General features: G+C 42.7%; 1 protein-coding gene across 1 annotated transcript in view; it reads right to left on the reverse strand.

Moving 5' to 3' along the window:
* Window positions 1–695: 695 nt before the first annotated feature.
* LOC137346502 (apoptosis-inducing factor 3-like) overlaps window positions 696–13,130 on the reverse strand; it is a 65,101-nt gene continuing 52,666 nt past the window's right edge. The window contains exons 17-19 of the mRNA XM_068009970.1: window positions 9,923–9,998; window positions 9,698–9,802; window positions 696–2,162 (exon numbers count right to left, since the gene is read on the reverse strand). Coding sequence (XP_067866071.1) covers window positions 2,129–2,162; window positions 9,698–9,802; window positions 9,923–9,998 — 215 coding nt within the window. The 3' untranslated portion in view covers window positions 696–2,128. The remainder of the gene's footprint in view (window positions 2,163–9,697; window positions 9,803–9,922; window positions 9,999–13,130) is intronic.

Below are 13,130 nucleotides of genomic sequence, written 5' to 3' on the forward strand. Positions count from 1 at the left end.
TAGGTTTATTGAAGTTCAGAAAGTGAAACAGAAAAGGGTTTAATTAACATGAAGATTGGATTTAAAAATCATAAACCAGCTTAAGTTTGCTTCTTGCACTTGAAATTTTTAAAATATTCATTTAAATAGTATTTTCAGTATGGTTTAGATGCACAAAATATTTTTTAAAGATAAATTTTGTTTGATAAAGAAGCTACTAATATATATATATATATATATATATCAGGCCTCGCTGCCGTAGAGCAAGGTACTGAGGACAACTGAAGCGGCCAACACCCCCAGCTTATACACACTACTGAGTCAGCGGCGCTTGAGATGGCTTGGCCATGTGAGCCGCATGGAAGATGGCAGGATCCCCAAAGACACATTGTACAGCGAGCTCGCCACTGGTATCAGACCCACCGGCCGTCCATGTCTCCGTTATAAAGACGTCTGCAAACGCGACATGAAATCGTGTGACATTGATCACAAGTCGTGGGAGTCAGTTGCCAGCATTCGCCAGAGCTGGCGGGCAGCCATAAAGACAGGGCTAAATTGTGGCGAGTCGAAGAGACTTAGTAGTTGGCAGGAAAAAAGACAGAGGCGCAAGGGGAGAGCCAACTGTGCAACTGCCCCAACAAACAAATTTCTCTGCAGCACCTGTGGAAGAGCCTGTCACTCCAGAATTGGCCTTTATAGCCACTCCAGGCGCTGCTTCACAAACCACTGACCACCTCCAGGCGCGTATCCATTGTCTCTCGAGATAAGGAGGCCCAAAAGAAAAAGAAAAGAAGAATATATATAAATATAAAGAGGACTGTAACTGGAATGCTCTTCTATCAGTTGGAGCAATACATCCAAAAACAGATACCTGCTTCACATAAGCAGTGTGACAGTACTGGAGAGGGAAGAGAAGACAGGAAAAGTTAACTCAATCTGCTTTGTACATATATTTGGTCTGTTTTGGGATTGGCATTGATTCCCTGTTTTCATTGTGAATTCCCAAAAACAGATTACAGCAGTGTGGCAAGCACTGCATTCAGATCTGGGACTTGCATCTCGACCAGAGGAATAAACAAATCATATTTAAATGCTTTCACTAAAAATATATATAACAGTTTTATTTTTCGTGAGGAAAAATAGAATTACTCCAGCTAAATGCACTCAAGATTCATCCAATAGACTAAGTAGTCACTGAATGGGTTTGTAGCGTGCTGGCCTATTAATTGAAATGTGTACTTTCTTGGCATGAATCAGGCTGAAAAAAAGCAAATATTTCAAAGATGAAATTCTGCATTTTATTTTTAATGAGTACAAGCCTCAAGCACTTGCCCATTTTCTCTTGCAGCTGTTGACAAAATGCATTTCCCCCATTTTCTGATATTATTTCAGATTTACAGCATTCAAATCCTTTTCACCACTTTTTTTTGGAACAGAAGAAAAGCCCAAAATTCCTCACCTTGATGTTTTTGTCCATTTTTGGTGGTATTTGAGAGATAGGTCTATGTTCCAAAAGTCAAATTTAGAGAAATGTGCTCATTTTGTGGATTCCTCATTTGTAGATGGTTCTTCGTTTCTGAATAAAATTTTTAAATGCTGAAAATAATGTGTAGAGAGAGACTAACACAACAGATCAGTTTATGTCTTAAGACTTGAGTGCATCAATTTACACCATACATAAGCTGCATGTTGGAGAGCATTTTTCTGACATCAAAACAGAACGAAGGCTTGCTCGACCAATCCCTGCTCAGTTCATTGGCATATCAGATTATAATGTATTCATTACATTAATGTGTGGCTGACCAAAGGATTAGTTATACATTCAAATTCCCAGTTATTCCATGACCATTTACCAATTATAGAAATAAAAGTAGAAAAATCAGAAGATACCTTTGAAAATACTATTCATTGCATTTGTTATACCAATTTATAAATTTCAGTTTATTCAACAGAGTAAAAATTAAACTTTGGGCAAAACTAGTTATATTGGAATATCAGGTCATAGAAATCATTTCTTGTATTCTCTAGACGAATATACAATGTTTCATAACAAAAACTTAATGAAATATAAGAGGAAGATCAGTCAAGTGTTGGGAGACTCCCTTAGGAACAGGATTCTAAAAGTTCACTTGAAGCACAGATAAGCACATCAGAGGTTTTTAATCCATGGCATATCCTCAGCCCTGTTAAAAGATAGACAAGTACTTCAGTCAAATACACCTTGCACTGCATTATCAAGAATACAAACAAGATTCAGGATGGGCTAGCACATTGATTTCTTGCATACAAATTTGTATACAAAAATGACATCAATCGCAGTTCCAACATAGAGAAGCTAGCAAATGGAAGATAGGTGCTTTCAAAAAAGGGCAAAGAACCCCCTGCAAAATCTTCACCCCAGGACACAGACAAGCATCTCTACACCAGCTGGAACAAGAGAACAGAGTCGTACCAAGGGAGGTTTAGAAGTAGGGAAGGCAGACTTTCCTCCTCTTGTGCTTAGACAAAGAAGCTTCTCATGGGCAGAGTGCAACAACTAAATTGAGCTGGAAGGACAGCATGTCTATAACAAAGTGATTTTCTGCCCATTCGTTCAGATGAGTGGAGAATCAGGTGAGCTCTGTTGCCGGAGTCCAATCCTCTCTGCCTGATATTCTACTATGTGCTTTGCCCAACCATCTCTCTACTTCCCAGAGCAATGCTTGCCCCAGGGTGCCTGTTCAACCTTGCAGCCACCATGGAATGCACGTGCTGCAGGAACTTAAGGTAGCGTGTAAAACAGAAGGACAATAGAGCTCATGTAACACACGATGGGGTTAATAAAATAACCCAAAGTTAACATTTAGCAAAATAATGTTATTGTCCATCCTACAGATCAATATTTTGATGCTTTTTGTGCTACAGCAAAATAGTCTGAAAATTTTAAAGGTTGAACAGCCCAATCCTGTGCTGCCACGGCGAGCGGTGGTCAGAGGACGCATAAACTGGAGACTGGGCAGCAACACTGTTGCACTGATTGACGGAGTTTGGGTCAAGTATCATCCTCTGCCAAGAGCATGGAATTGGTGAATTTACTTTCATAAAACTTCCATTGATCAAATTCTAAGAAAACATCTAAACCATCAATTCCAGTTTCGTGCATTATTCTATTTTCCACAAAAGTAGCATTTCACTATTATAGAATGAAATATCATTTACCAAAATCTTTTACAAGCTTAGATAGTTAACGGAACATTTTCAAAAACACAGCTGAAACTAAATTTAGATTTAGTCTAATTTTAGTAGTTTTTTGAAACTATACTCCATGGAATTAGCCCAAAATTTAACCACTTCCATGGATTAAATACTATAGGATGTGGATAGAAAAGTAGTTGGATATTTCCTACTTCCTTGCATATAAATACCTGACTGATCAGGTATTCAGAATGGACTACACTGACTTAATCAACTCTGTCACCTTCCTGACTCCAACATAGTTTACTTTCACAGAAACTATATTTGAAGATTTCCAGTCAACTTTAAAATAGTGTACATTTTGACTGAGAAAGTGGTGCTTGGTGAGATGGAGATGTATCAAAAACCAAGTAAAAGGTATTCAAGTATTAAAAAAAAAAGTACAAGAGTTGGTTCAATTATTTTGTTCAAATTTTTTTTTTTTTTTTTTAAATACTACCAGTTGAGGTTGAAGGTATACACAAGATAAAACGTGCCCTTTAGGCTCTCCCTGGGCTAGATTTCTTTTTTGCCCAGAGCAGAAAAGCTAGCCAAGTTGTGTATAGCTGCATGCATAAAGCACATGAACAGAATTTTAACAGTAGAATTTAAAAGCACAATGGGTGGGAGCGAGAGCGAGACAATAAACTGGATTTTCCTTCTGGGGTTGGGAAACAGGAGGGAGCATGCTGCTGAGGACCTGCCAGCATTGATACACAGCTTCTAAATGAATAGGAGCTACTGGCTATAGAGGCCAAGAGTGCCTCATCTCTTTGTCCCTGCAAGAGAAAAGGGCTCACAATGCCAGCGAAAGGGTCCACACAGGAGTCTCCATCCTTCATATTGCCACCACTGTGGAAAAGGGAGCACTGGAGATCACTAGCATCGCTGATCACAAGTCAGGGAAGGAGAGATGGGCATCCCTGGTGCAGAGAGGTGAATAGAAATTGGAATGCGTAGATTAAGAGGTGCATTGCACTCTACCCATCCGACAGCATGCTGAAGACTCAGCTGCACTGGGAAGCCTCAGCACTGAAAGGAGGTTTCGGTTTTTAAAAACTTAATTCATGAACTCTTCTTGTGCCTCTTGCAGGTTCTGACATTGCGACACAAAGACCAATCCCTGTGCCATCACCCAGCCAAGTGCTGCCAGAGCAAGTACCATCACACCTTACAAGCCAACAGATAGCCACCTCGGTGGGTCCTCATACACGCAAAGATAGGGTGGCACTGGGTGATGAGCACAGAACTAGCGTAAAAGAAGAGGTGACAGACGCAGAAGCAAAGGCAGCTGTGGTCAGTTCCCCTCGGAATATATAGAGTCCAGACACAGCTCTGCTCAGGCGGGCACAGATGCAGGGCCTCAGGAAAGGAGCAACAGATGTGCTCCCACATCAGAGTTCAACGAGGCAGTGTAGGTCATGGACTGAGAATGGAGGAATCCATTCAGCTCAGGTGCACCACCATGACTCAGGGCTTTGAGTGCATGAGCTCCTCCACAGAGAGGCTGTCCAACTTCATGGAGAGCCATATGCAGCAAGACATGGAGTGCATGCAGGAACTGCGCAGTGACGTTCACAGAATGCATACCACACTACGTAGCTTGGATCAGTCAGTGGTGCTTATGGAACAGAAATGTTTGGAGGGAATGCCAATTGTACCCAGCTGGTGATGCCCTCCAGTATCCAGAACACCAGCCAAGGGCTGAGGATGTCACCAAGGAGGGAGGATGAGTGCGCCAGCCCTCATGGGGCTCCATCATCATCCGCAGCCTCCTTGGCCACTCTGAGGAAGCATTTATGCAGCAGGGCCCAGTGATGGAAGCTGCACCTGCATTGATGCTCTCTGGCAAGCTCATCTCCAATTGCTTTCAAACACAGTCCACACCCCGACTAAACCAAAACAATATCTCGGAAGCAAAACCACAAACAGCCAGTCAGAACCTCCTGACCCTCATATCTGGACATGTCATTTCTCTGTAAACAATTTACAATAGCCAGTTTACCCATCACCTGCAAGTCTTTGGCTGTGGGAGGAAACCGGAGCACCCAGCAAAAACCCACACGGACACGGAGAACTTGCAAACTTCACACAGGCAGTACCCAGAATTGAACCCAGGTCCCTGGAGCTGTGAGGCTGCGGTGCTAACCACTGCGCCACTGTGTACACTTTTCCTTTTGATAAGAATTGCCTATAAAAAAAAAAAACTTAGAGCCATCTTAATCATGACCCCTACACAATGGTTTTTGTACTTGGCCTCACTGCTGCAGCCTGATTGGTCATACCATCGGTCAGGGTCCCTTTCTCTTGCACACCCCAATGAGTCCCACGGTTTACCCTGCAACTTCCAGCATTCTGCACGAAGATGTCCCACCTTGTGGCAATGATAACATTTAGGCTTAAGGACCTCATCTCCACCTTCAGCATCTTCCTTTCTGGCCCGAGATGATCCCGGGGCGTTCCCAGCTGTCCCTTGTCCCCGGCTACTTGCCTTCTTTTCACCCTTCACATTCTATCCTTCTCTGGTTTGTGGGGGGTGATGGACAAGCTCATACACAAGCTCAAAAGCAGCAATCTCAGCTGCTTCTGGCTGTTGAAACTTTCTGGTCCTTTACAGCGGTTCTTACTAATGGAGAATTATTTCCCTAAAAAAGGTTCTCATACATGGTCTCTACTTTAACTTTGATCTTTGGATGCGGGCACTTAATTTGCTATATGCTCTCAAATTCTATAAAAGTCTGCCCAGGCTGTCTTCAGAGTTTCTGAAATTTCTGTTTGTAAGCTTCAAGAACCAAGCCAAGCAGCGACAATAGCCTTTTGTGCCATCTCAATCTGCAGAAGCCTCCTCAGAAAGCATAGCATAAACTTCATAAGCTCTGCCCATCAGCAGCATCCAGCTTTCCTTCAACCACTTCATTTCGCTATTTTTTCCAAAAGAAATGAAAAATGCCTTTAAGTCCCTTTCCTCAAACTTCAGGAGGGCTTGCACAAATTTAAACAGCTCTCCACTGGGTCCTGGACTGGGGTCAGTTCTTGCCTCACCAAAATTTTCACTGGAGTCAAGGCCACCCCTTTGTCCTAGTTCCAGCTTTAATTCCAATTGCCTTCCTTCTCTTTTTTAAACAACCCTTTTCTCTTTCACGTTTCTTCATTGTCAAGTCTCTTTCAAGCTCAAGTTTTCTCATTTCCATTTATTTTTCTTCAAGCTCATTCATCTGTAACAATCCTAGCTAATTCAACTGAACTACACTCTGAATTGCCGCCACCTTCTTCCAATTGCAAATGCTATGCTATTACTTCAATTATGTCTGCTTTCTTAGCTTCTGGTTTTAACTCTAATCCTAATTTTGCTGCCAATGCTATTAACTTAATCTTAGTTAAGATTTTCAAATCACTCAGGGACAAATCCTCCTTCCCCAGAATGGCCAGAGCAACTGATAACATTCCGGTAATGTAAACTTTACTCTAATGTAAAAGAATCCTGGTTTGCCCTTTTCCTCTTTTCAATTATTATTACCCCACTACAATTGCACGTCATTGGCTTAGAGTTACCCCGCACAAAGCCCCCAATTATATGTTATGACCGAAGCAGGAGGAGTGCAGTGTCTTTTTTAGTTCCATTCCTCCACAGGTCACAACATATATTTTAAATGTTTACCCAGTTACTGGTATGTTCAATCATATACTCTACTCTTTATCCCGGAATAAAATACACCAACCAGGTTTCTATAAACAAAATATGAAACAAGACTCAACCAATAATTAAGCAAAGTATTAACACAGATTGAAATATATGAAAGTTCCCTTTTTACCTTAGCCCCTCTCAGACACACATTAACTGAAAAAGAGATTTTCTCTACAGAGCTCTTTTACAAAAGAAAAGAAAAGGCTGAAGAATACTTTGGCAAATACTTGTTAATTCTTGAAAAAAAAAAATGGAAGGATGTCAATTGTCCCTTTTGGTCTGGCATCTGGGTATACGGAGACCAGTCACTGGGATCTTTTCTGTAGCAGTTCTTTTCAGGGGGCAGAGGATTTATCCGGCAGTCCTTCCAGGAGTGTATCAGGAGAAATGCTACTTCAGTTTCTCCATTTCTTATGCATCAGGGCTTCTCAAAGAGATGGAAGGATGGGCTGATGGTGGCAGCACTTTGGTAGGCTCAAATACTTTCAAACAGTCCACAGCCCAACAGAACAAAAATATAGAATCATATAGAAAGTTTAAGGCATAGAAAGAGGCCATTGTGTCTACGCCAGCTGAAAAATGATCCACCCATTCTAATCCCAACTTCCAGCATTTGGTCAGTAGCCCTGCAGATTACTGCACTTGAGGTGCATATCCAGACTCCTTTTGAATGCGTTGAGGGTTTCTGCCTCAACTACCCTTTCAGACAATGAGTTCCAGACCATCATCGCCCTCTGGGTGAAAAAGTTTTCCTCATCGTTCCTCTAATCTTTCTACCAATCACTTTAAATCTATGCTCCCTAGTCATTGACCTCTCCGTGAAGGTGAATAGACCCTTCACCTCCACTATCCAGACATTTTGTACATTTCAAATAGATCTCCCCTCAACGGAAAACAACCCCAGCCTATCCAATCTTTCCTCTCAGCTCCATTTTTCCAGTCCTGGTAACATCCTCAAGTCTCTTCTGTACTCTCTCCAGTGCAATTACACCCTTTCTGTAATATCTCAGAAGCAAAACCACAAGGCCAGTCAGAACCTCCTGACCCGTCACTTCTCTGTAAACATCTTCCCCAGGTCACCAAGGTTTCTGTTTGAGCTTAAGGAGTGTGACTTGCAGTAAATGTTTTCAAAGAAGACCTCTCTGACTCTCGTAAAAAAAAAAAAAAAGTCCATGGAGTCTTTTCAACAAAAAAAAAAGTCCAGCATCTATGAAATCTTCAACCTTCCAAAAATGAATCAATCAATTTCCACAATTTAAATATGAATCCTCAAAATATTTTACAAAAAAAAAGCAAAAGCACTTTCATAACACATGCAGCAAGCTGCTTTTGTGGTCACAGGCCAGCTGAAAGTTGAGGGAATGGAATCCCTTCCTGTTGAAGGAGCTGCAGTCACTGGGTGCCATGATGAACACATGGGTGCGATCAATGATCCCCCGGACCTGGAGGAATTCAGCAATGGAGGCGAAACCAGTGGCCCTTTGTGCCTGCAAGGCCCCATCTTTCTGGAATTGAATGTACTGCTCAGCTCTGACAAATATGGCATTAGTAACCTGTGAGATGTAGTAGTGTGCAGCCGTTTGCAAGATGCCACCAAGATCCGCAGCTGATCTTTGAAAAAGAGCCAGAGGCAAAGACGTTCAAGGCCACAGTGACTTTAATTGCTACTGGCAAGGCATGGAGAGTAGTGGTGTGAGGTCTTCCATGAGGAGGACACAAATCTCTGACTATCTGCCTGGAAAAGGTCAGTCTCCTGTAGCACTGGTGCTTCCACATGACCAGGTAGCTCCATCACTGGTCGTAGATCCTATGCTGAGGGCACAGCCTCTGTGCCCTTCATCCCTCTCCTCTGCCCTCCTGACACCTGGGGCTCTGCCCACCCTGCAGAGTACGTTGCTCCTCATCACCAATGGACCCAAAATCTGAGTGTCCTATTCCCATTGCCAGCTGTTGCCTTCCCATACTCAGCTGGCCTCCCAATTATGCCTGGAAGTCTTGCCCCCTATGTCACCACAACACCAGCAGGGTGACTACCAACTGCACTGTCAGTGTGCAGTCAACACTCTTCCCACAATCTGTGCTGACCCGACGACACTTGTGTGCCGATGGCTGAGTACCCCTCTGTGCCATTCTCCCTTTTACACATCCACTTAATTCCCTGGGGCTGCCATGATTGGCTCCCTGCTGTGTTGTTGTCTCCATGTACCTAGTCTATCCCTCACCCAGCGTGTAGCCTGTGTGGCCCCACCAAAATCCGAACATGCTGCTCTTCAAAACGACCTTAACTGCATTAACTATTAACGGATTGGGCAGTTTCTCAGGGCCAGCCTCTCCCTGCCCTGATGAAACTTGCCAGAGGCGGGGACGACAGGAAACCGGCAGGCCGACCGGCACTGGTATTATCACCACCTGCCTGCCTCAGTCAGGACCCAAAAATCCAGCCCAATTTTTTTTTAAACCAATCTTTAAAACCCATGGAGTAAACCATGTTAGCCTGTGCATGTGTGTCATTTTTAGTGTATCCTTGGGCTGCGAAATTCAAATTGCACAATTTTCACAATCCACCAACATGGTGATTGGATATCAAAATATTCTAACAAATTTAGTACTAATGCTGCATTAATGATAAATATTTCACAGTATACTTACTCTAGTTTTAAAGGTTAACTTGGAGAATTGTGGCCTACTTTGTCAAGTTTTAATAATCAGGGACAAATGTTATGGCCTTTGTTTTGTTAAATTCAGGAAGACTGCAAAGCTCGGTGTAGAACATGGCAAGTATCAATGTCTCACATTAAACAAAGATTATTAAAAACATACTGAGCTTCATTCTTCGATATGGTCTTTCCTGAGGCTAGAACTTCAGCTACCTGGGCAACCACAGGGTCATAGTTCAGACTGGAAACTGCAACCACCTCATTATTTCTAAAAATGAAAACAAAAGTTAGTTAGCAAACAAATTTCAATTTCAGCTTCTTCAAAATTTAGAAGCTAATTGTTTTTCCTCTTTAAAAGATGTTCAAATCAAAAAAAAAAAAAACTTACTTGACATAAAATGCCACAAACTTCAGTTCATCAAGGTTGCCTTGAATTATGATTTCTTCATAACCTGCTCCATATCCTGCCCAAAAAAAAAAAAATTTTATAAAATAAGTTAAAAGCCGTCTCGCTGAATCCAAGTTATTCATGTGCACAGGGTAACAAACTGAAATGGAAACAGTCTCCACAAAGCAGATTTAGTGGATGCCGCAGAATCATCGAATGGTTACAGCACAGGAAGGTGTCATTTGGTTTGTCAAGTCCTTGCTGGCTTTCTGCAAGGGCATATTTAGCTAGTCCCACACCCCCACCCTTTCCCCTGCCATCAGAACTAACTTAGCTGGTCTGATTAGTAAGTTTGCGGACGACAAAGGTTGGTGGAGCTGCGGATAGTGATGAGGATTGTCAGGATACAACAGGATATAGATCGGTTGGAGACTTGGGCGGAGAAATGGCAGATGGAGTTTAATCTGGACAAATGTGAAGTAATGCATTTTGGAAGGTCTAATGCAGGTGGGAAGTAGACAGTAAATGGCAAAACCCTTAGGAGTATTGACAGGCAGAGAGATCTGGGCATACAGGTCATTGAAAGTGGCAACACAGGTGGATAAGGTAGTCAAGAAGGCATATGGCATGCTTGCCTTTAATCGGTCGGGGCATAGAGTATAAAAATTGACAAGTCATGCTGCAGCTGTTAGTTAGGCCACACTTAGAATATTGCGTGCAATTCTGGTCGTCACACTACCAGAAGGACGTGGGAGCTTTGGAGAGGGTACAGAAGAGGTTTACCAGGATGTTGCCTGGTCTGGAGGGCATTAGCTATGAGGAGAGGTTGGATAAAGTCAGATTGTTTTCACTGGAACGACGGAGGTGGAGGGGTGACATGATAGAGGTTTACAAAGTTATGAGTGGCATGGACAGAGGGGATAGTCAGAAGCTTTTTCCCAGGGTGGAAGAGTTAGTTACTAGGGGACATAGGTTTAAGGTGCGAGGGGCAAAGTTTAGAGGGGATATGTGAGGCAAGTTCTCTACACAGAGGGTGGCGAGTGCCTGGAACTTGCTGCCGGGGGAGGTGGTGGAAGCAGGTATGATAACGACATTGAAGAGGCATCTTGACGAATATATGAATAGGATGGGAATAGAGGGATATGGGTCCTGGAAGTGCAGAAGGTGTTAGTTTAGGCAGGCATCAAGGTCGGCGCAGGCTTAGAGGGCCGAATGGCCTGTTCTTGTGCTGTACTGTTCTTTGGATGCTTAACCATTTTACATCATGAACAGAATCCTTTAACAAGTTCTTTAAATCCAGCACTATTCAAACTAGGGATGTGGGTACGGTTAACTTTTTTTTTTAAAAAAGGTCTTAAATGGTATTAATTGGCACTTGAGGGCACCACAGGCTTTACAAGGTTCCATACTTATGGTAGCTTTAATTTCAGTGTGTTGTTACGACAGAGGCGGGAGGAATGCACTGTTTATTCTGGACCAATTTCTCCACTGGTCGTAATGTATTAGTAAGTGGGAAAATTTAATATATAGTCATATACTCCATTTTGCCCCACATTAGAACACTAACCAGGTTTCTTTAAGTGAACAAAGTTATCAGATTATAGAACAAGTCTTTACTAGTAATGAAGTAAAGCATAAAAACATTAAAAATTTTAAAGTTCCTTTTTAACCTTAGACAAAAACATTAAAAAGGGATTTTTTTTTTGTTAATTCAGAACTCTTACAAACAAAAAAAAACCTTGGGCTGACTGTTTGCTTGCTCATTTTTGAAGAAAACATCAGAGGAGATATGTTGTTCCAAAACTGGCACACAGTCTAACCTCTGAATACATATAGACAGGTCACTGGGATCTTTTAGAACAGTTCTTTTCGGGCAGTGTTGAGAATTAACATAGCAGGCTTTCTTCAAAGACAGGAGACCAAATGAATTGACGCACTGGACTTCTCAGGGTCTTTTAGAGATGCTGGAAAATGCGCTGGGTTGTGGTCTTCTCCTTCCTTCACTTAAGCAGCATGCTAATGTCATCAGTCGCTCACTCCAGAAGGTAAAACACACTGACTGTCTCACCAAAACCTGGAGAGTCTGCTGCGCTCTCAGGTGCACCCTGCTGCTCCTTAGGCTTGTCCAATCAAGGGGCACATGACTAACTTCTCTGCCCAAATCTTCCTGTTACCAGGGTTTCTGTTCTATTTTAAAACTTGAGTCATGTGACAACTGGTAACATTGCTGCCAAGCTAGTTCTTTCCTGCCCTCAAGGAAAAACAAAAATAAAACTGGTCCCACATTTCAGTTGGACGCCTTTGCTCCAGGACCTTCTGGTCAGTTATTCTGTGACCTTGCCCTATCAACACCTTCCCTTTTGTTATCTCTTGCTCCACACCCACTTTACTTGCTTAAAACCAATTACATTTCTAATATTTGCCAGTTCTGAAGAAGGGTCACTACAGCAAGGTGGGCTGCAAGGGGTGATGGTGCGATGTAGGACTGAGCGGCTGAGGGGAGGAAAGCGGTGTGGTCTAAAGCTAGTGGCTGGGGGTGGGCAGCGAGGTCTGGAGCGAGTGGCTGGGGGGAGGAAGCATCGAGGCCTGGAGAGAGTTGCTGAGTGGGGAGAGCTCCAGCCTCAGTCTCCCATTCAGCCACTTCCTCCAGCGGAGTGGGGGTCTGGATACCTGATGACACTTTATCAGGCATGTGCGAAGACGGACCAGGCGCAGACACGTGGTGACATCATCCTGCGCATCTGCCACTTAGTCTCAAGATGTAGCTGCGCATATGCACAGCTTAGTGCACTCTGATGAAGTCAGCAGCCCACTGCGTTGTCAAGAGTCACTAATTTTAAAACACTTTTTAGCTCCTCAGGTGAATCCTTGTTCATTGCTTTCCAAATTGAAGGCAAATAAATCAATTCAGACAGGTTTTTAGATTTTTAAGCAAGAAAGGCAGAAGTTTATTAAACTCTAATCTGGTTAAGATTAACAACTACAAATACGCGACATGACCACGCTAGCATGCATATGGTGATAAAACACACATGCAAATAGAGACAGAAAAAAGTAGAAGGAATAAAAGGGGAAGTTTGAGGCAATATCTGGTAGTTACAGTCCTTTAAGTGCAATGTGGAGTCTTTGGTTGGCAGTAAGTCTTGCAATTTGTTGGGGACCAATTCACATTTCAACTTGTTCCGATGTGGGAGCCTTTCCTCAAAGT

This window comes from Heterodontus francisci, chromosome 30, assembly GCF_036365525.1.
Source record: "Heterodontus francisci isolate sHetFra1 chromosome 30, sHetFra1.hap1, whole genome shotgun sequence".
Lineage (NCBI taxonomy): Eukaryota > Metazoa > Chordata > Chondrichthyes > Heterodontiformes > Heterodontidae > Heterodontus > Heterodontus francisci.